At 38.8% G+C, this 24,540-nt stretch overlaps 1 protein-coding gene across 1 annotated transcript; it reads right to left on the bottom strand.

Moving 5' to 3' along the window:
* Positions 1–3,973: 3,973 nt before the first annotated feature.
* Positions 3,974–24,473, bottom strand: npdc1b (neural proliferation, differentiation and control, 1b). Its single transcript, XM_018668911.2, has 9 exons — positions 23,602–24,473; positions 14,147–14,314; positions 11,338–11,427; positions 11,036–11,245; positions 9,423–9,489; positions 8,853–8,934; positions 8,074–8,153; positions 7,817–7,916; positions 3,974–6,162 (listed from the first exon to the last, which is right to left on the bottom strand). The coding sequence occupies exons 1-9, from the start codon at positions 23,669–23,671 to the stop codon at positions 6,091–6,093; spliced, it is 939 nt and encodes a 312-aa protein (XP_018524427.1). The 5' UTR covers positions 23,672–24,473; the 3' UTR covers positions 3,974–6,090.
* Between the last annotated feature and the right edge of the window lie 67 nt (positions 24,474–24,540).

The raw sequence follows: 24,540 nt of genomic DNA, 5'->3' as shown, positions 1-24,540 counted from the left end.
TCAATTGTGGGCAATTTTGTGTTTTTTACTGTTAAAAAATAGGAAAAACAGACATTTTATTTACCTAATCATTGTCTCTAAGGGGATCAGTATGCTTCAGAAACAGTGTTTATCATATTAGGTGAGACATCTGTATGATTCTTCCAAGAGGCAAAGATTCATCACATTGAAAGACACGCACAGACAAGCAAAAGACATAAAGACATGGAGAGCTTACACAGAGATTGAGAGGGCAGCAGTATTCAAAGACATTGTTAAGACTTTGTTGTTAAACGAGGTCAGTAGGTGGTGGTGGAGGTGATGTAAACATGCTAAAACCACACAGTTGCTCCTCAAAAAGAAAGAAAAACTTTTAAGCCAGAAACATACAAAAATTTCAAATTGGTTGCTGGAGTTTTGTTTCATTTATATTGTAAGGGGGCGTGTCCAACATCAAACACAGGTGTTGTAAATTAGCTTAAATCTAATTTACAGTTGCTAACTGTCAGTCAGGGTTATAGCTATGTGGACATTGAGGTTATGCTCTCTGTATTTACAGAAAGAAAAAAAATAATAATAACAAGCATTGGATGTCTAACTTAAGGAATCTAGGTTGTATTCAGGTAAATTGCATTAATACAGAAACTGACAAGCAGTCATGCACACTTTCACACCCATGACAATTTAGAGTCCCTTGTCGCATGTCTTTTGATTGTGGGAGGAAACTGGAGCACCCACAGGAAACCCATGCAGGCACAGGAAGAACATGCAAACTAACCAGCCAAGCAATCTCAGAGCGTGCAACCTTCTTGTTGTGTGGTGACAGTTCCAACCACTGCACCACTGTACACCCTCCATAATATAATGACCCATACAAATATAACTCAACTCCTGATCCACTTGTGAAAAGGGGAAGGATGGGGCATTAGTACAATAAATATGACATAATGTTAAAATCAAAGATGACAATTGGTAAAGCTAAGGTATTACTGATACTTTGGTTCTTCATAAAGAGTAAGTAGTCAAGTAAATCACTCTTTGGGGGGCATTTTGTCAGCTAACACGGATTAAGTCTGAATATTATATCAGTTGACTGATGTCAGTTATGTGCAGTAAAGACATTTTTTAATTTCTGTAATGTCTAATACATCTATTGTTTGTCATCATTCAGACACAACTCTCAGAGCTGCAGCTAGCCAACAGTGTGTAGTGTCCTACCATTTGTATCTATGCTGTGTCTATGCATTAAGTATGCACCTATTATCAGGAGGTGATTAGCTTAGCTAAGAGTAGAGATTGCAAACTTGGCTCTGTCCAGCTGCTGTTTACCAAGAAAAATGTACTATTTATAGTTCTGCAAAATCACAACTTGTCATTTTTACATTCTGTTTTTTAATGGGTTAAACAAACCTGATATGATGTGTAAATCAGCAAGCTTTTGAGGTGTTAACGGGTCTATTTTTTTACTTTGGGATCTGGTTAGCTGTTTCTTCCTCCTTTAGGTCAGCTAAGATAATTAACTTCTGAGCTGGTCAAGGTTATGTTAATCACTTTTTTATCCTGCCTGATAATCTATGACAATTAATCATATTTTATCATGTAAACAAATATGTGGGATCCATTTTCTGTCTACTCCTCTATATTTCCGGGGGGAAGTTGTTTTTTACTGTGCTACATGTATCTGACAGCTATAGTGAAAAGTTACCTTGCACTTTAAAACAACATGTGAAATGACACAAATTACAAAATAGAATGCATTGCATGTTACAGATTAAACCACACAGAGATATTAAGGTAACATTAATCCTGTTACCATTTCCTCTCACCGGTCAGGTTGCCAGACAGTTGTTGACAGTTTTATAGCCCTCAATGACTATTTCTGTGAGTGATGACACCATGTAGTATGAGCCCTTTGAAAGCGACTAGACTAGACTGAAGGAAGCCAGTCCTCCACCACTGGTAATATACCACTTTAAAGGGACCATTCTAAATAAAGAAAATAATAGTAATATTAATAACAATAATAAAATCAAATTGATTTGAATGCAGGAAATTTTTAATACTTCACAATTGCCCTTTTACATGTCCCATTTTCGAGACATAAGTCATGCATCTATTATTTAATATCGCTCTAGCCCAACATTACCATATTGTTCCAGGAGGTGGCCCTCTCTGCCACAGTTTTCACAGAGGCTCAGCCCATGATACAGGCACTGAAGAGCACTGACTTGTTTTCCAGACTCTGTTAAGCAAAGAGAGATGGAATGGAAGTGAATAACACAATTTATTGAGGCAAACAACAGAGACAATTAGACTAGATTAGATCAATGTGAAGCATCATGATTAAGCGTAAGCCCATAGGAGACAGGACAGGACCCTGGTGGTGGTGGAGTAACGCCAGCGGGTGGTTAATGATTGGAACCTTCAGACAAATCTCCTCGGACATCATGGAGGTTGTACTGGAATCCAGTGACTAACTGGTCTGAGGAACGCAGGCAGAAGAATCATTGGGCAAAATTTATTTTTCCAGTAATTCTCATAATAACAACAGACCCGTAAAGACTATTCTAAAGAGATAGGCGATTCCATATTGGGAACAGTTTGTAGGTGATATAATTTGGAAGAAAGCCTGGCTTCTACACTACCATTATTTAAACACAAATAAAGTTATGGATATTTCCTTTACACGTTACCCAGCTAAACTCTATGTCAAAAACAAATTTTAAAAAGACAATGATGTGAATTTTAGTGTCTATCATGGATGTCCAGAAACTGATAGTCAGTCAATATTTGGAACTACCACCAAAAACATAGTTCCTGGTGACAATGTGTTGTGGCTTAACCAAAACATTTTTGGAAAATGAACCCTTGTGTGTGTCACAGAAATGTTTCCTAGACATCTATAAAATGTGATTAGTGAGTATTTCATTTGAAAAATGACACTCCACAACAAACCATTTCACTTCAGATAATATAAATATTTATTTATTTCATTTAGGCTCTGGTATATCCACGTGCATGCTAAACATAGTGGTAAAGAAGTCCTTAGTATATAGAACGTATTATATGTAGTCTGAAACAGTCTTTAAGAGAGCTAGCCTTGGTGGTGACTTGTTCTAAAGTTCCTTCAGGAGATGTAGTCATCATCAGAGAGAGACTGACCAAAACAAGCTCGGTATTTGTTGAGCTCTCAGCACTGGTGAGGGGAAAACAGAGCCAAGTACTATTAAAAAAGGCAAATAACATGAGAATTATATCTAATCCCTTATCCATCCACTGTCCTTCATTTTGTTCCACAAGCTCAGTGGGTTTGAATAAACAGTCTTTACAGCACAGTTACAGATCTCCAGTCTTAATACTCTGTGGTATCTGCTGTAGATATTTTGTTTTACATACTGACACTCACATATGTGTATGTGTGCAGGTCAAGTACAGTTTAACACGCTCTTCCACTATGGGAGAGCTTAGAGGCTGAAAAGTGGGAGCAGGCTGAAGAGAGGAGCCACAGAGAGCGGCTTTCCTGAGAAACAACAGTGAGAGGCCACAGTTACATCCAGGGTCCCTGCCAAACATCTGTCACTGGAGCTGAATAATCATCCTGGGTGTGCAATATAATCTGTGACCTATGCAGTGGGGCAATATGACCATCTGCAAAATATAGAGAGGTGGTTGTGAGCCTCCAGTCCTACGCAGTGTTTAGGCCAGGTAAGAGCAGCAGGTCCAGTAAAGGAAAAAGCAGAGAATAACCATTAGGGATGCATCAGTCTAATCTGTCATATCAGCAACATTGCTGATACCATCATTACCAAAAGTTAGTGTTATTACTGTTAGCGATACTCATCATGATAGGCCCTAAAATTGGTATCAGGAAAGCATGGTGCATTTGTCAAATCTGCAAATTGGATTATATGGGTCCAGAGATGCAAATGTTTAAATAAGATAATTTCATCAAACTGACTTTTTTTTCATTTGAGTTACTTAATCTGTGACAAAATTAAAATGTAAATATCTGAATTTTATTTTTATATTTGAAAATAAATAATTGCCAAAGTGAAAACTGGAAGAAAAAAAAGTGCAGTTCAAGCACTGCTGTAATGAAACTGAATGCAACAACTTCAAAATAAAATGCAGGTGTTACCAACACAAAACAATAATTATGTCCTTATCCTTATGTCCTGATTAAGTATCTTAAGTCTTACAATACAGTAATTTTTTGCGATAATTTTCATAGTAGCAGAATTTTTCCAAGCATATATTGTACAATTTGTCAAAGTGCTACAGGGCTGGAACATCTGATTGGTTGAGATCCAACAATCAGAGACCAGGGTTGCCATATCTGCCTAGTATAAGTAAATTTGGAAGTTTTTTTTGTAAGTTTAATGTTAAAATTGTCATCTTCCATATATCTGAGAGTCACAGACTTTTATTAAACAAGTGCAAGCTCCTTCACTGTAACTGTAATGATTACTGTATATGGCCTGCATTTCTGAGGGATTTTTTTTTTTTTTTTTTGCCTATTTCATGTTGAACAATGGTGTGATTATGCTGTGCTCCCTCTTTTTGAAAAAATCTCAGATATAATTATTTTATTAATCTAGATCATTTTGCTTGGTTGACTATTCCTGACATCAGTGTGATGTCATTTATACCAATGCAGACCTTGCCTTTTTTGTCATGTTTTGCCTGATACAGATTGGGTGGGGTTGAAACATTACCCACTCACTGTAATAAAAGTTTAGGAGCTATGTTATTGTGTGTGGGTGCTCTCTGCTTTCCCCTTAATCTACAATTCTATAACATTTCAGCTAAAAACTATTATGCACAACACATATAATGAGTATAACATGTTTTCAAAACCTGATCATCACTACTTTTCTGAGACTGATAAGGAAACATACAGGTCAATATTTTACACAGCACTCTGGAATCTAGAGGAACATGTGAACAAACACATTGAGTGAGAGGTACAATCTCTTTCCTGTACACATTAGCAGTTATATACACATCACATAACAATGTGGACCAGCCATGTTAGTCAGATACCATGTGTATATACATAACATTTTAACCACTGGTGGATGAAGTGAATAACACTGATCATCTCGTTATAACACAATGTTCTGTTGAGGAACCTTTGGTCCTGACATACATTTGGATGTCACTTTGTTACGTACCACCCACCTAAATATTGTCACACACCCAGCAGGATAATGTTCCCATTACCTGGGGAGTTTGGAGGCCAGGTCAACAGCTTGGGCTCTTTGTTGTGTTCCGCAGTTTTTGTGGTGTGGTGGGAGCATTGCAGCGCTGTTGCCATTTGGGGAGGGCTGGGGGGTTGCTTGGTCTAAAACAATGTTTAGGTGGGTGGTATGTGTCAAAGTAACATCCAGATGAATTAAGGACTCTTGATTTCACAGCAGAAAATTGTATTGTAACAAGATAATGGATGTTATTCACTTCAGCTGTAGGTGGTTTTAATGTTATGGCTGATCGGTATATATATAACTTGTTAGAACTGTAAATGCATATTGACTCTCATGATCATCAATTCATGCATAGAGCAACTAGTCTGAGAACACAATGGCTACATAACAGTGATAACAGATCATGGTGCTGCATGGAGGTGTGTTCATGAAATATTAAAAACATGTTTCTGTTTATAAATACTTGAACAAACCAAAGTCTGCGGTGAGAACTAAATACTTAAAGGAGTATTTACTGACTAATAAACATAGATATTCATGGTGACTTATAACCTGACAGAAATACATAGTTGTACCTCAGTCAGATCAGAAGAGTTAGATATTGGCCACTGGTAATTTTGTTAACAAAACTAAAGAAAAAAGAGTGATGACATAAAAAAGAAGAGAATGTGGCTATAGAATGAGAAACATTGGTCCCAGATTCAGTCCCGCTTCAAACAAGAAACCAGCTCCATGACATCCTTTAAATGTCCATGAGTGTCTCAGTCCTCTTCCTCCTCTTCCATGTGCGTTACACTCTCCATCCTGTCCATTAAAAGGACAGGACTGAGCATAGCAGTGTATGTGGAGTGTGTGTATGTGTGTAAATTAAACTGTACACACAAGTTCTGCATATGAATGCCCTGGTTTACTTGTGGAACCTCTGAAGGTAAAGGGTGGAATCATCAAAGAGTGGGTTCTTCACTTCCATTTCCCCCGTCTACAGGAGATAAAGAGAAAGAGAGAGGGGATAAGACTCTGGGTAACATAGTTCATTACCAAAAATTAAATGTTTTCTCTGCTAGGGTTATAATTGGGGAAATTTAGGGAAAATGATGAATAATTTTTAAATGCTTATTCTTCTTGTGTGTATAAGTGCATCAGAGTTGTTGTGATTGAACAGAGGAAGTTGGCCAGCTTGACATACAGTATAGGTTGCTCTGATGAGCTAATGCATATAGGAAAAATTTTGAGGATATCTATATCTAGATAGTTGGACTTAATATATAACTCAATTCATCTCATCTCCTGAATTTATTCTTTTACAAAATGATAAAAAACCAGTAACAGTCTGAGCCGGACTGATCTGGGTCTGGATGGATAAAGATAAAATCCTAATGATACCCATTCCTACAGCTGGTTAGAGGCTAACATTTGCTTATGGGAGTGGCAAAATGGCTCCATAGCGCCCCCTGGACATATTCAAAACCCCCTTGCCATTGGGCTTAGTTTGTCTGAGGTGAACAAAATTTGGAGGCATGATGTAACATGTCAAGACACACCAAAAAGTCTCTTGACATCATGGCCTCAAACCTACAGGAAGTCTGCCATTTTGATTTTATCACACAAATTTTGATTATTTTTCACCATTTGGGGACGTTGTATTTGATGAAACTCCTCCTACAGATTTTATCATATCGACCTCAAATTTGGTCAGGATACTCTTAAGGCCTTTATGATGCCTTATTGTGAAAATTTTGATGTTCCGTTGAAGGGTGTGTCTGTGGCGCGGTGACGAAGTTCGATGTTTCACCATTAACCAGGAAGTTGATGTAACTCATGCATACATTGTCTGATCTGCCCCAAATTTCACAGGTTTGACAACAGACCAGTCCTGAACCCATCTACATTCCAATATACAGATATAATCATAGCACCACCTATTGGCAACAGGAAATGATATGTTTTATCTAAGTAGCTTGATCTGATTGACCTCAAATGTGGTCAGACAAGCATTAAGATCATAATGGTGCTGAGTTGTGAAGACTGTGAGTCTTCATGGGACACCCTTGCTGTATCGCCATGCCGAATTTCAATGGTTAACCATTAAACAGGAAGTTGATGTAACTCCCGAATGCACTGTCCAATCTGCCCCAAACTTGATATGTTTGCTAAGTGTCATGGTCTGAACACATCGACATGCCAATATTCAGGAATAGTTATAGTGCCACCTGATGGGGGCAGTAAGGGACTGATTCATTCATTCTGTCTGGTGGTCACGCAGTTACAGAACTGTGTTGTACGACCAGCCAACTGCTGGTTATTGAGAGCTGCAACTGTTGAGGCCAGAAAATAAAAAAAAGTACTACAGATAAAATGCAACATAGAATTGAGGGAAATGGCAGAGTTGTCACTGAGTGACACATTACAAATGATCATTTGAGCCATTGTTCATATAAAAATTGTTGATTACTGAAGCTTTAAATTGACTGAATATTAATGCTATATAGTTATATTATATTAATTATATTGTTTAATTCTGGATAAGGGTCTCCTGACAACTAATTCAGCATTGTGGATGATTATACTGACCTGATGATATACAAAGCATAAGTTTAAATAAAAGTGGAGATAATAATGTAGAGTTTTCTCACAGGTGCCAGTCCAGGACACTCATACACTGTGAAGTCTCCATCTTCATTTTCCTCATCTGTCGATGCTCCTGAGTCAGGAACTTTTGGCTCATCCTGGTGTCTACATGTTACACACACGCACACGCACATGTAATGTCATGACATATTCAGAGAACAGCACAGATTAAATGAGGCAGAGAGGGCAGGGAGGGACAATATCGAATGGGACACACTTTCCTAGAAAAGATGAGCATGTCTGCACTAGGAGGATGACTCACTTCTCCAGGGAAAGCATCTGCTGCTTCTGGTGCTGATAGTGGTACATCTGGGCACTGTGGGCAAGCTTCTTGTCCCCAGGCTGGAACACACGAGGAGCAGAGGGGCGATGAGAAAATCAGTGGTAATCATCCACACTCTAGTCACACTGCTCAGCTGAAATTCACTTTGCAGCATGTGTCCATACTGCACGTGTTCAAGTTCTGAAAGTACTAAAAGGACAGGTGTGTTTATCCTTTTGGGGAGCTTGATAGATAGAACTAGCTTACTGTTAACCGCTAGTAGTAACAAGCAACAATGTTAGATTAATCCAAAAAGCGTAAAACTGACTCAAGTTATATATTTCTTCACAATGAGAAGTTACCCAACATAGCTGCATTAATTCATTTATTTTACCAATTACGGGCAGCAGAACAAGATGTAAACACCTGACATATTATTACTGTATGAAGTTGTTACCACCTGATCAATGGAAGGCCAATATTCACTCTCCTCTTAACTCTGTTTTGGTCTCTACCAGCTAGAACTGCTCTTTTGCTGCTAAATGCAGCAAAATGGTCTGTAAAACAAAAGCTAAAAGAGGCTAAAGGTGAAATAAAGCTGAGTGGAACAGCAGTCGGTGATAATTCTCTGTGGGTTTGTCACAACAAGTGACACTTTCCCATTACAGTCACTTGACCCATTTGGTTGGGAATCTAGGAAGTGCTTTTACAAGGTTTTCACACCATGTTTATGTACTCGGTGTCAGTTCCCTGTAACACTACAGACATTTTTTGCTCACCAAATTGTCAAAGGTTTGGGCTCTGATCAGTCTATATGCAGGAGAGTCCACCTTCTGAGTTAGACGCACACCTTTCTGCAATCTGTAAGAAAAAATTAGATGACACACTGGCAAATTCCAAGAGGTATACAGTATACTGATTTACTTACTTACTTAAATTATGATACAATGCTGAAAGCTACAGATCTAGATTCTAACCAATACAGGTTTTTGATAGCTGGTAAATAACAGTATTTTTTTGATTGAAGTAAAGCTGAGACAGCTAGTTAACTAGTTGACAAAATGTTTATTTTCATAACTGATTAATCATTTCATTGTTTTAAACAAACATGCCAAGAATTTTCTGGCTGAATATTTACTTTTTTTAAATTTAGAATATGGTGAATATCTTTGGGTTTTAGACTGCTGGTCAGGCAAAAAAATATGCTGATTATTCAATACTGAAAATTTTTTGTTGCAGCTTTAAATTGAAGTTGAAAAACTACATTGTCAAAGGGAAAAGGGAAAGAGATTACATTTGGACTCAGAGTCTAATACAGTAGTGTAGAAAGAGAGGAATGAATATCTTACCTGAGCCAACAGGCCCCTGCCATTATCAAAGCCAGCGTACCTCCCACGATGAAGACGCTACTCATGACTGAGAAGAAATACATACAGATAGTCAGGGGGAGAGAACGTGAAGTTCTGTAGATGTTAGAGGAAGACATGATCCCTGACTGCTCTGGAGATGTGTTTGAAACAGAGTGTAGGGCTGATGAAAATAGTGTGTTTCTTATGACACTACAGTGAAAACAGCATTGATAACAGTAATGCAGTGTGGCAGAACTAACTGACAGTAACATACAAGTTCTGTTCTGTATAAACCCATAGTAAATTTGAGGTCAGTCCCAAGATTTCAGAGCATGCAGTGCTAAAATTTGGTCTGACAGAGGAGGTTATTTTACTAAACTGATCTAAAGTCTGAAGTTCACATCAAGAAGGGTATCATTCTAAAGATTAATTCTTCCATGGTTAAAAAAGGGCCTCCTGTCTGGGGTTATTTACCAGGAAAGCAATCCTGATATTTCCTGGGATTTTAGTCACATATGTGCTTGCATATTTGTGTGCACATGTGTTATTTTCACACTGATTATATTGACTGATATAAAAACCCCACTATGCAACAATCAAAGCAAAATATTTAAGTCTGACCTTCAAATGCCATTGTTATGGTGATGTGACTGGATGGAAAAATGGTAAGAGGGTATGCTGGGACACAGAATCAAATGATTCTGAATGGTTGTCATTGTTTTCATTTTCTCACCTAAAAGATACAGTAATGAAAAGTATACTTGTAACAGGAATTCCTGTTTGCCTACTGTTCACTGGAAAAACAGAGTGATATACTACCGCTAAGTTCTGATATTTAAATCACAGGAAAATCCTCCTCCTCAGTTTCTACTGCAGATACATTATTTGTACTATACATGACATGGTTATGTATGTTGTATTACTGACTTGCCATCTAGTCATAACAACTGATAACTCTTTGTATTCTGTCTAACTGTTACAGTACATGTTGCTGTGCCAGCTAACATTCAGACTTTCAGAGACAGTGACAGAGAGGCTCCAACATTAAAGCTGAAATCTGACAACTCCATTTTATGCAAGACCTAAATATTCCTCAGTTTATAATCTAATCTGTCATGACCATCTCACTGATTTGTTGGTATAGGAATTTAGATGTGTGAAACAGGATTCAACTGGGCACCATTGTCAAGGTGGGGAATAAATTCACTGGCAAGCTTCTTTTATCTGAGATGTTTTAGCTGGCAAATCACAGAGAGCTGAATCTATGACAGTAAATCTGGACCATTCTGTCTTTCAAGAATGTGTCGCACATCATGCTGCCGCTTTATTATGGTCTCTTCAGGTAAAGATTTGAACTTAAATGAACTTAAGCAGTCTCCAAAGATGTTTTACACCCAAAGAGCATGGTGGAACCTTCCTGAACATTCCTGCCATTCAGATAGTATTATTTTTTGTGTTTTTAATAAAAGTGTGACCTGTAAATAGTCATCAATCCAAATCTCCCCCACCACAGCACTCAAGTGAGAACAAAAGTTACATCACTTCTTTATACTCAAGAAATACAACTCCAGAAAGAAATTAGGTCATTAGGTCAAATGACAGAAAAGACTTACTGATGAAGACATGGTCATTGGAGGGGTATGTGAGGATGATAGGATCGCTGAGCAAAGTGGGAGTGTGGTTTGTGGCGGTGGTGGGTGGAGCCAATCTTGTGAACGGGACACTTTGGCTCGTGGGCTGCTCTGTGATAGGTACTCTGTGGTTGTGGCCTGACTCACTGAGTTGTTTGGATTTGGGTTTAGAAACATCCTGGGAGGGTGGAGCTAAGATAAGGAATGAAAGGTTTTGCACCATTATATCAACAGGAATATAGTGGTAAATACAAAAAGTGGTAAAGTGGTATTCTATCCACTACCTGACAGCCTGGACTCTGTTCTCTGTTCACTGATGATTGCAGACAGGAAGTTGATCTCCTCATCCAGCTCAGGGTAAGTGCTCATCTTACCTGGAGAAAACACAAAACCAGAATCCATCACCACCTTTAATGAAAGACCAAGTCAGTCACAGCTGATGTAGCATATATGTTTTCGAACAATTATGAAGTGAATGAATGAATTCAATTCAATTCAGTTTTATTTATATAGTGCCGAATCACAACAGAAGTTATCTCAAGGTACTTTTCATATAGAGCAGGTCTAGACCGTACTCTCTATATTAGATTATTATATTTACAGAGAGAGACCCAACAGATCCCACCATGAGCAGCACTCAGCGACAGTGGAAAGGAAAAACTTGGAAACATTGAGCAGAACCAGGGCTATCTGCCTCGACTGGTTAGGTTGAGAAAGAGAGAGAGAGAGAGGGGAAGGGGAAGAGAGGGTGGTAGAGAACATGGACAGGAGAACATAGCATAATGCAGATTCCATGTAAAAATGTAAAGTGGTATCAATAATACAAAAGACGTAATAATAGTAACAACAATTAGGTGGGTGGTGGTGCACAAAGTGTATCTTTTTGTATTAGCTATTAACTTCATATGGGAAATTTAAATGGAAAGAATGTCAGTGCTACATCAGCAGCATGTGTATGCACCAGATGTCCAGCTACAGCTAGAGTGTCTAGTCAGCATTTTGATGGCCACTGCTGGTCTGAGATGATATGATGCTGGTGAAGGTGGTAAATGAGGTCATTTGTAGCAAACCAGCATCTGCTAAAGTACAAAGCAGCCACCAGATCATCATTTCATTATTTAAAAGGGTCTGGCAAATTGACAAAGTTGAGAGACACAAGTCAAAATCTAGTCCTTTACCATTTGGTGTAAAATAATAACTTAAAGAAGAACTCCAGTGATTTAGCAATGTACTTCTAGAGAGGTGTGGCTGAGATATCCCAACTCTAGGATTTATCTAGTACCTAGAGAAAATGGACAACATCAGCCTGCATGAAGTTACCTGCTGAATGCCGAACTTGTCCAACACCTGCTCTAATCACCTGATTTGTCCCCTTAGACTACTACCTTTTCCCCAAGATGAAGAAGGAGCTCAGTAGTCCTGCTGTTGACCGTTTTCAAAGACAGCATTGACTCAACAGGGAGAAGAGAGAGGATGAGGAGATCGGAGAAGAGAAAGAAAGCCAGTATATTGTACCTCACATACCGCCATCAGTATGTTGAAAAACTGACTAAATACAACCTCATTCTTTAACTGGTAATGGATGAGTGGTAAGCTTTTAAAAAACCTCCCATTTTGTTATATAGCTAGCTGGGTTTGAAGGGTCAATTCAGCCAAATGACAAAATTGCACTTTCTTCCTTACCTATTCTTGAGAAAGATGTCTTCCAAAACTTTTTATTGTACTAATCTGTGTAATGTAAAAGAGGTTTCCTGGAGTGACATACTCAGAGAATTATTACTTCTGCAATTCCTCTCAGCTCTAGGAGGCATCCTAGCATCTTTTAGCTCTGCATTTAGGTTTCACTTTCCAGTCTCACAGATCTGAAACTGTGATCACCTCAACGCCAGCCCTGGGGTGTATATGTTTTTCCAGATCATACATTTTAACTGTGGTCTACATTGTTGATTCTCCTCTCATTGAGTAATTTCCTCCTCCTTTGTGTGTAATAGAGTCAGTGTTCTTAAATCATACCTGCTCACTGCCCAAAGGTGTGGAGTACATTCGTAGAGAAAAGGGAGAGGAAAGATGCCACACAGAGTGTGCCATTGGATTCTTCTAGCTGCCTACTTTTTGGTCCCCACTGGCTGGCTACTACATACCCTTGTGGGAAGCCCTAATCACTACAACAAAGTAAAAGCACAGAAAGTCCAACCCAGTTTGGTGTCAGTCATGGAGAAAGACTTGGTGGTTATTATTATTAACATCTTTGCACTTTGTTATTGTCTCTACAAGGAACACACAACACTTTAACAAGTAACTCCAGCTGCTTGCCATGGTTGAGCAAGAAAAATTTAAAATGTCTAAAATACAGAGTCATAGTGATAGGACACATAAGACTGATCTATGAATAATAATTTCCCATGGAGTGATTGGTTGCAATGATGGGACATTCCTACCATAGTTATCAAATCATCTTGTAAATTATGTAATATTACTGACTTCCCCACCGAGGTTGTAATGTCACTGAATTTCTCAATTGCTTAATATTTTGGATACACAGCACCTTCGCCATTATCACCTTCCAACAACACTTGCAGAGCAGAACACAAAAGCGAAGATTCACAAGAATCAGTAGCGTTGGACACATACTCCTAACCAAGTTTAATGACCAATGTGTAGTATTTAGTGGCATCTAGTGGTGAGGTTGCAGATTGCAACCAAATTCAAATACACCTCCCTTTGCAAGCATGTAGGAGAACCTACAATGGCTGTCGGCATTCTATAGTCACACTTGTGTATTTCCAGGGTGCTGTGGCCACAAATATTGCACCTGTCTGTGCTTTTGGCCATAATTAAGGGGGACCTCTGCTGATTTTACTCACACTGAGAGCCACTGTAACAGCTAAAGCTGATTCTGAAAGCTTTACACACAGTCTGGGGGAGTATTGTTCCCGTGAACACAGGACTTGGGCTTGTCAGAGAAAGTCTGTGTGATGAAAGATACAGATTTTTACTTGGCAGTGAGGGTCTAACAATAATAAAGACCTTTTCTAAAATAAAAGTAAAATATGTATGGTGTTTGATAATTTGGAAGGAGAACCGTCCACCTACCTTTAATGAACTGAGCAGAGTGAGGAGAATGCCTCCTCTTGACCACACATTGGCCATGGGAGTTCTCCACCAGAGGACTCAGGCAGGGACCACAGTGTGAACTGCCTGGCTGGCAGAAGTGTCGTCCTACCCGGGCACAGTCTAAACTCCGAGGGCACAGATGAGATCCTGTGGAGAAAGAAAGCCTCTTGATATTATGGACCAACATTGTGGAATAGTGTGCTCATGGATATCTGACATGAAACTGTAAATTTCTTTACAGAAATAGTTCAACATTTTGGGAAATTTGTACATTCACTTTCTACAGTGCAGTACAGGGTGGAGTCAGGATGTGGTTAGCCCATCTTAGAGCAGGGCAAAACAGCTGGTCTGGCTGTGCCTAAAGTGAAACATCACGCCTACTAACACCTCTAAATTACAACACCCAACAACACACCCTAAAACCACAAACTGTCCTTTTTATATTTGAGTTATTCTAAAGGAACTTAGTGAGCTTTAGATGCATTGGTAGACGTGTCTCCTGACTCTTAACCCATGCTGGCTCCATTCTGACTATGGATTATGCTAATTTTACACTTGACAGTTCTGCTCTTGAGTTTCAATAAACACAGATTCTGTGAAACACGGAACAGTGCAAGCCTCAAAAACCTTTCCAAATAAACATCAATTTTATTGAATAATGCTTGTCAAAGCTCAGAATCCAAAACAAACACACACAGTCTCCTGGATTTCCTACTGTAAGTAACTGCACAGGGATCTATTAACCCCTAAAAGCCGATTGACGCGAATTCACATCATACCGTTTGCATTCAGACTGCAGCTGAGATAGCATCAGCTTGAAAGCAAATACACAAATAATTAATTTTTTTATACAATTGTAAATATATTCAGGCATAAGGCAATATGCCAGCTAACCAAACTAGCTGCCTATTCATCTATGTATGCAGGGTTTTTTGTACATGTGTGAGACTGTGAGTTACTGTCACTTTAACATACCCACAGTCATGAAATTATAATAATATTTTCTTATATTTTCATGATAACCATGATTGATTGGTATTAAGAGCCCAAACTGAGTCAAGAAATCATTTCCCTCACCATAACACTACCAACAGCCTGGACTGTTGATACAAGACAGGTTGGGTCCATGATGTTGATGCCAGATTCTAGATAGAAATTCCTGAGTAAACTCTAGTAAACTCTGCTGCATGTGCTTCCCCACAGGGAGCATCTATTACACTTGTTGTTTTGGTGTGATACTACATCCACTTACTTCTCACAGTGTTTTCTTGGTTAACAGAAGACACTGGAGCACAACACCAGTGTGAGGAGGAGAATAAAACTGGACTCCTCATCCTGCAGAGCCTCCCAAAGTGCTCCCAGTGCCATGAGGAAAATAATTAGACCCAGCTATCAATATTAACCCCTTCAGCTTCCTTGTCAGAGCTCCTGTCTCCGTGACTGGAACCTAGACACTGGTTACCATGACGACTTCCATGGCAACTGAGGAGGTGTGACATCACCAAGGGGTGAGTCACTGCACAAAATGCACAAGTCAAGGATGAAAGGTTTGTCTCAGGCTGGTGTAATGAGAAGAAAAAGGCAAGGATAATAAATGAATGGTGAAAATGTAAAAGATCGTTACCATCGATATGTTCCTTTCAGACTGTCAATGATAACTGCAATTCTAAATGCTGAAAACAGGTAAAGTGCAAATATATATGTAATTACAGCAGACATTAATTCCTCTATGCAGCATTATATGCTACACAGACAACATCTGATTTGCAGAGTGCAAAGCTTCCCATCATACACAGCTATTTACAGACTCCTTTAGTAGAATTTGACATATTTTCAAAAATGCATACATTTTTGCACAATTAAATAAACTTTTCTAAAATTCTACTGTGCAACAGTAATATGGGTGCCTGTCTTTATGAAATGGTCCTTTCTGCTGTCAAACTGTACACCTCATACACAATGGCCAGACGTTGGAGACTACAACAGCAGTGGCTAATCTATGCAAAGCAACTGTATGATATAGGGCAGAATGCACTGGGACAATCTGCTCCCCTGTTTCTGTCACCTCTCAGATCCTGTGGGTCTGAGGTGAAGTAGCTGCACTCAGTCAGTTCATTTCCAGAACCAAATTCAAAGACAAAAAAGAGCTGAATCATAGAGATGTCTAAAGCCACCATAAGAGCACAATGACAGAATACTTTGCATTTACTGCAAACATGTAAGCACCAACCTGAACTCAAGCGCACAGTATTTGCAAATATCTAAAAATCACTAATATGATTTTGGTAAAAAAAAAAAAAGGTTGGTTGATACTAGTACTGATACAATAATAATAAACCTTCACTTCATTTAATTTCATTACTCAGTCTTACATAGTAACAAAGCTAGTGTAAGCACTCTTTTTCGCACCAATGAAACTTTAACAGGGTATTTTGTGCTGCATGCACAACCTACATAATGGAAAACTCTGTACTGTGTAACTGTGCTGACATGAATAGAGTCTATAAAGTCAATGTTCACCTGTTGCACACAAAAGAAGTAGTGACTGTAAAAACCCTCCAATGAATTTATAATTCTTTCAGCTGCAATGCTTTGAATACTTCCACATTCAAATCCAAGCTGACTGCAGAGCATCTTTATCTAGGCTGAAAGAGACTGTAAAGTACATTAGAGCATGCATTTTTGGGCTTTTTGTACTACTGTCAGCAGCACTGATGTTCACAGAGTCTCTGAGCACCAATGACATTATCACAGTGTCAAATACAGGTTCTTCTTAAGCCACTGTTTCCTAGCAACCCCTTGTCCTGTGTTTGGTCAAAGAAAATGAAACATTTCATTTTCTCATTTCTCTTTGATTTCATCTTAAGTGAATTATATGAATTACACTGAATTATGTGTCCTAAAAGGCTTTGGATAGGATTTGGCAGATGCAGACCTTCATAACCACACCAATACATCTGCACATATTCCATGTCTCAACTCATATTTGACCTCAGGAATGGTGATTAATATATGGTCAATATTACATTAAAGCAAAATATTGGAATGAAACCTAGATTCACATACATCTTCACATGATCTTATTTGTTAAAAGGTTTCTTTCTAAATATGTTAAGTATGGATGGATCAAATGTATAAGGCCTCAAGCCTCATGGTGGGCTACTAACTTTAAAAACCCTTCTCACAGCTGCTGCCTCTTAACAACATTCAACATTAGGAAGAACTCCCCATACTGTCTGTATTCGACTTGAAAAGTGGAAGCTAGCAAGCTACACTGACCACATTTCCACTAAGGAAGTGGAAACTGGTTGAATTAGCTTGCTAACACTGTGACTGACTCCTACTAGATGTTACATTTCATTCATGTAATTTCATCACTTCCTATGTCATTGCAGTTCCTGCACTCGATGCTGCAATCCTTCCATATTATAGAGAGGAGGGCTCCTTGCTGATTAGCTGTCTGTGGTCCAATTGTGCTGATGGCAAATGACTAGACTCTGTAGAACAACAGTTTTATTTTTCAATAACCAGTTAGCAGTGAGTATCTTTTCAGTTGACATCAATGTTAGTTAACACAGAGGTGCTTGTAGTTAACTTCATGTTTTTGACATTAACTGAAGAACTTAACTGATTTCTCATTGACACATGTTGCCATTTTTCTAGCACAGGAAGATGATGTCCCATTTCTTTATCCCATCTACCAAGCTCTGAATGGCTGAACTGTGTTTCCAACTGGTGGAAAGAGCCAGCTGTGATCATAACACAAAAATGATACAAAATGATACAACACAAAATATGATACAAGAGATTTAAATGACACTACTTTCTATTCCTGATTCTTGTGAAATGTAGAGGTTCCATCAACCCCTGGTTGAGGTTCAGGGGAAGTGGTTTTAAAATAGATGGCTTCAAGTAAATTCAGACACAGAAATAGAAACCCTCTTGAAGCTTCTGTCAGAACAATCTGATTAATGATCATTACAGGATTATATCTGAATCACTTTTCATCTTTTTAAGTAACAGGTTACTGGGTGTCAGTGGATGATTATGATGAAGCATATTATAATATATCATCATTATTACAGCACTCTGCTGCCTATTTAACCTGTAACTATTCAAACATCACAATGCCTCATTTCAAACGTGCCTTGTTGTAATGTTCCAAACAAACTGACCTGTGTGGAGTCTCAGTCACAATGTATTATCTAAAGCTTTTTTTCTCTGCTCTGGTGAGGTGAACAAACATTCAACATGTAAATGCATGTAAAACATTAAAACAAAAGGGTAATGAAAAACAGGAATGACACGATCAAGATGTATTTCTTTCCAGCTTGCAAATACATGTACAAAGTGGAAGGTAGAGCTCATCACAATCTGGCCCCATTTTTTAGGAACAACATGGGACCTGCAGGATTCTTTGGCTTTTTGCGTGTGCTTCTGTGTCTGTGTGCACCAGTGCGTTTGCATACTAAAAACAGTTTGCATGTACATACTGAGATAGAGGTGCCTTTTCTACACCTCATTAACCACACAAAACTGTGATAGCTATAGCTAATCCAACTGTAAATTCCTCCAATTTCTTTCAAACTAAAACTGCAGTTTTGATCCAAATGACACACAAAAATGGCTGCAGATGACATATTTTCCCCTTTTGCCATTGTATGTTAAAAACCTAACATCACTACTATAAAGACAGTCATGGGTTCCATTAGAACCACTTGGACATAGAACATGGGACTGGTGAAAATTGGTATTGGAGTTGGATTGTTTTTCTTCCAAATCAAAGACACTTTCCTAATAAAAATATAATCAAATATTCTAATGAATATGATAGAATATAATCAGGAAAATGGAATGACCATTTTACAGCTAATTATCTGAAGCTCTGTGTTTAAACTGAAGCATCACTCATGGTGAAAACTTCTGGATTTATTCCCAGGAACATGATTTTAAATCACAGTTAAACCTTCAACCTTACTGTATGTACAACCCCTAAAACCTCTCTAGCACCTAGGAAAGCTGTAGCTCAGAGGTAGAACATCCATTAATCAAATGGTTGGTGAATCGAGTACCCGCTCCCTCTGTCTATGTTGTTGGGCAGGACACTGAACTCAATGTTTCAGGCCAGGGTTGCTTTTAAAGCCAAATGATGCTAAATTTAAATGTCAAATGAATGAATGTCAGCTGTCATGTTGACAGATGTTAGTATGGCAGCATTATAAGAAATGCTGGAAAACTCCAAGTCAGACAAACTGATGGAATGAACTGTGTAAAAGTCTGTTTCATTCTTCTACTGAGCAATCCTTTAATGCAAAATCCTTTCAAATGGATATGACAACCCAACATCTGTCCTTAGACACTGAAGTGCACAAATAATTTTTTAATAATTTTAATTATTCCACATGGTAAGACCTGTGTTATCACAGATTGCAAACAGTTATTACCTTAAATGCTTTCTAGTCACTGAAGATAGTTGTACGTCTTGTGACATTGCCGGTGGGCTAAAAGTACTGCTATTGTTAGCCATGCTCTGTATGGCTCCAGGTTCATCAGTGGAATTTGTTTCCACTAGCTGACCGTAAAATACATGTGTAACATAAAGATGATGGTCCCTTGTATGATGACAGGGTTGTTACTGTTACTGATTGCTCAAACTGTTGCATAACGCTTGAGCTTAGCGACTTACATCATCAAATAAAACAACTCTAATTTGTGGACAATTTAAAATAATATTTTCTGTAAAAGTGTGGTACATTTTTACATGATTGCAAGTAAAATAGAAAATTGAAAATTTGTACATTCCTTGTGTACATTTAGCATAAAAACCCTGTCAATCCCTGAAATCCACCTTCTCTGCTTTTGATTCACTTTTGGAAGTAATAATTTCCATTAGGTTTATTAATTATTAATTTTTGCACTTTTGCTAAGTTAATTTATTCATTATTAAATTTTTCACAATTGAAGTTGCTGGAAGAAAAGGTTATCAAATGTAGCAATTGTACACAGGTCATTGGCAGGTTACACTCTGAACAGTTCACCAGTCTATCACAGGGCTGACACAAACAACTACTCATACTCACATTCACACCTATGGGTAATTTTGAGTCACCAGTTAACCTGCATGTCTTTGGACTGTGGGAGGAAGCATGCTGCCCCCTCTACTAATCAAGTACAACTAATGCAACTAAAGCAATCTGTCTTTCTCTGAAAGTGTACAATCAGCAAGGAGCCTAAATATCAACGCACATGCTTGATAAGATTTACAATTACCCTTGATATAGGGCAATGCCAATTAACATCTATACACACACTATGAAACTGAATCACTTATCTGTTTACATTAACATTCGATTAGACTACACATTAATTATGAAATTATTAAGGTTCTATCATGGAATTTAGGATAAATAATGAATGAATTAATTTGCTGTGTTGTAATAAATGAAGGTATTTTTTAACCTCTAAATTATCTGCTTATGGGTTAAAAAAAAATTAAAATCAATGAAATAACGTGAAATATTTGGTAATTTGTAAGGGGGTGTAGATAATTCACTGAAATCCATTTATCTTGAATTGAAAATATTAGGTTCTCTGAAGATACATATTAAAGAATAAGTATAATACCAAAGCATTTCACTCAAAATCATATCAACCCACTGGAAGCACTAGATAAAAAGTCAGGGAGTCACTGAAGTCAGTAGATTTCATCCCCTGGACATCACAGAGAGTTTCATCTTAATCATTCCAAAATGAATTGAGAAAATTTCAGTCTGGATTGAAGTGGTGGACTGAGAGACAAATGGACATTGTCCATGCTAGCATGGCTAAAATAAAGAACTGAATGGCTTTTCCAAATGTGCATGAGTGTTTTAAATGCCTTACCGCTGCTTTTAAAGCATCAGGTGATTCTGTCAAGTATCCATTCAACCTCTTTCTCACTAACACAACCAAAGTGTTGCACACTGCCAAAGTTTCAAAGATGACTATACTGAGCCGCCACAGCATTAAAACCACCTGCCTAATATTGTGTAGGTCCCTTCGAGCTGCCAAAACAGCTCTGACTTGTCAAGGCATGGGCAAGGAACTTGTGGGAGTGTCTTGTGGTATCTGGCCAGCAGCAGCAGATCCTTGGGTCCTGTGGGTTGTGGGATGGGATGGATGGATCAGATTAGGATTAGCAAGAGTTTGTTGTGCTCCTGTTGTAGATGGGTGGAACATGTCAAATGCCAGGTTTTCACTTCACTCAAACAGCGTCTATTTTTAGTACTGTAATCTGGTTGAGGAGGCTGAGAATTAACTTTTCCACTCAAAACATGAATATTTACTGATTCTTTTCTATTAACCTGTAAAAAGGCCCTTTGTTGAGCAGAGCATCCTTATCTTGTTGAAACCATGAGGAACAGCAGTACAGAGCCTCCAGGACACTGAGTCTAAGCAGCAGTGGGCTCCTTCACACAACCCAAGCCCTAATCAGGTTATGTCTGCCTGAGTGGAAGTCTGGTTTCAAGTTAACATGGACTGCAGTCAAACCAGAGGCTCAAGTCTCCACCTCTAAAACCTTGCTTAACTCCATAAGCTGAAACTTTAAGAAAGCTTGTTCCTTTGATTGATGTTCAAGACTCATCATGAGAACATACAGACCCAATATCTGTTGATTCTTGGTACCTCATTAGAGTGTAGCCAGATTATTTTTGGAACTATTTCTTGTGAGCATATTTATCCAGCATACCCTGCCCTATAAGACCACCTTCCCAACGGGGGGGTGCCACATAGCTACATATCATTAATATCAGAACACAGCAATGACATGGAAATTAGATGATGATGCACTGCAGTAGCTGTGTGTAACTTCACATAAGATGTGACTATGGATTTTCCTGTCAGTTAATAATCACGATGTGCCAGCTTGACAGAATGTGACTGTGTCAGTGGAGAGACATACAGCAGGGTCACATGATGGTGTTAATGCTGTTTCTGGTGCTGTGGTGGGATATCAATAGAGCTGTAGAGACAACAGAAGGAGTAAAGGTCTGTTTGCATCACAAAGTGATGATGTTCTAGTGCTGCTGTTTACATACTAACTAAAATTATAAAAGGGTTTGTGTGGACTTCACTGTAAACTGTGTGACGTTACACTGTCATCCAGGTCAGTGACAGAGAGCTCTTGAACTCTGACAGCTGGAATGTGTTTCTGACAACAACCAGACCACAACACCTCTGCTGTGATAAGTGAGGCTATGGCACCACCAGCATACCCACTGACACACTCACACAAACAGCTTGTTCCATCCATATCTCATAATGTAATGTCTATTGTACGCTCTCACAGCCATATGAAGCAGCACACATCACTGAGTGGAAAAGGCCAGAGCCATCGTGGCACAAATCTGTGCATGTGACTGGACATGACTGCACAAACGCATATGTACACACAAGCTGTTTGAAAGCACTTAAAAATCACCAGTATATTCCTAGATCACTTAGCAGCTGATCTTAATATTCTGCATTTTAATATCCTTTATCATTATACTGAATGTTCCTTTAAGGATTTACAGTATTACTGGCTGTGACAGAAACACAGAATCATACAAACTGTATTGCAGCATTATTGTTTCATCAGGGTAAATAATACTAGCCTACAACTCTCAAGGCAATCACAGTACTCATTACAGACAGGCTGGCAGCAGGGCTGAGTGTAAATATTATACCACTCATCCTCATTATCAAGTCTCAGTCATCTTCAACTGTGTCTTACAATGTGAATCTTAATATAAAGTATAAATGGCTATACAACCAGTGATTAGTTTCATATAGCCTAGAGCTGAAACGATCCATTGTTCAACACAACTCAATCAATTGATAAATTTTAGTTAAAACAATTAAGTAAAAAAAAAAAATTGCAGATTGATAATAAAATAATTCCAAATTAAATTCTAAAAGTAATCTGATTATATGTGGAATTGTTTAGTCTGTAACAGAAGGCCTGAAAAAAAAAAACAGTCCTAAAATGTTTTGTTTTTTCCAACAAACTATTCAAAACCCACAAATGTAATATCATGGATTTAAGAAGCTGGAATCAATGGCTGATTATCAAAATGGTTGATTTGGCAGCAAACCTCCACAGCTTATCAAAGCTGATACATTTTGATTGGTTCCTCCATTAACTGCCTTATCGTTTCAGCTCTGCATCTCACAACAAATTTAGACACATCCTCAAAAATCAGTCAATCAATCAGCCACGATCAGGCCATTATACACTCCCTGAGCTGAGTAAACAGACTAACCCCCCTGAAATACTATGGCAGCATCAAAAACATTGCGCATGGTGCATATTAGAGATGATTAAAGGAAGATGCACTGCAGTTGTGGAGGCCTTTTGCAGTTTCACAACATCAGACCGTGCATGAATGACAGCAAGTTACTGCAGGTCTCACCTGTCAAGCAGGTGCTCAGCGCCAACAGGGCCGCAAACACCGCAGCCTGGCCGAGCAGCGGGGCCCACATCCTGGGCAGAGCTCCGACGACTGTCAGGGCACACAGAGACCGACCGAATAAGGAGCAGGAGAGGGAAGAGGAGGATGAGGCGGCGGCAGCGGCGGAGAGTAGTTGCTGCTGATCATTTCCCCATCCCCCGGTGCTCAGTGGAGAGAAGACTCAGAAGAACGAAATTAAAAAAAAACGCCGACAGTAAGAAAAGCGGAACAGTTTAGGAGACGATGAAGGCAGCAGCCCGGATCATTCGGCCGTTACCGTGTGCTTCCAACAGGGTGTCCGCAGACCGCAGACCTGCTGTAAAGATGCACTCCAAACACCAGCTGAGCCGTAGCAGAGGCAAATCAGTCTGTGACGTCAACACGCTGCGGCGCTCCTCCGTGCTGCCTTCAGGTGCTTCTTAAGACAACCATGTGTAAAGGGAGGACACCACCACCACCTAGTGAAACGCGACAAATTCCACTATAGCATTGATGATGGATGCAAATGAAACCTCTGAGTGTTGTGGGGTCATTGCAGCACGTTTCCTTGGGTGGTCTTGCGCTGGGTACAATTTAGCTTTAACTCTGTAACAATCATTAAATAAACATTTCATACATTTACTACTTTTACTTAAAAAAGATCTATTTGAATCAACTGTTTACAGGAGCATAGGTTTGTTTTTCTCTGGAGGGTATTTTTGTAGGACAGCCACAGTATGTAGATGTACAATTGCATTTGCTCTCTGGCTCTCTGATCTCCCTCATATGCACACATACACTGATCAGCCATAACATTATGACCACATCAATGTTTTTCACTTCATCCACCCGTGGTCATAATGTTATGGCTGATTGGTATATATGCACACACACACACATAAAGAGCCTGAATCTGCAAAA

The sequence above is a fragment of the Lates calcarifer genome, linkage group LG13 (genome assembly GCF_001640805.2).
Source record: "Lates calcarifer isolate ASB-BC8 linkage group LG13, TLL_Latcal_v3, whole genome shotgun sequence".
NCBI lineage: Eukaryota > Metazoa > Chordata > Actinopteri > Centropomidae > Lates > Lates calcarifer.
The sequence above is the reverse complement of the archived record's forward strand: the minus strand, read 5'-3'. Positions and strand labels throughout refer to the sequence as shown.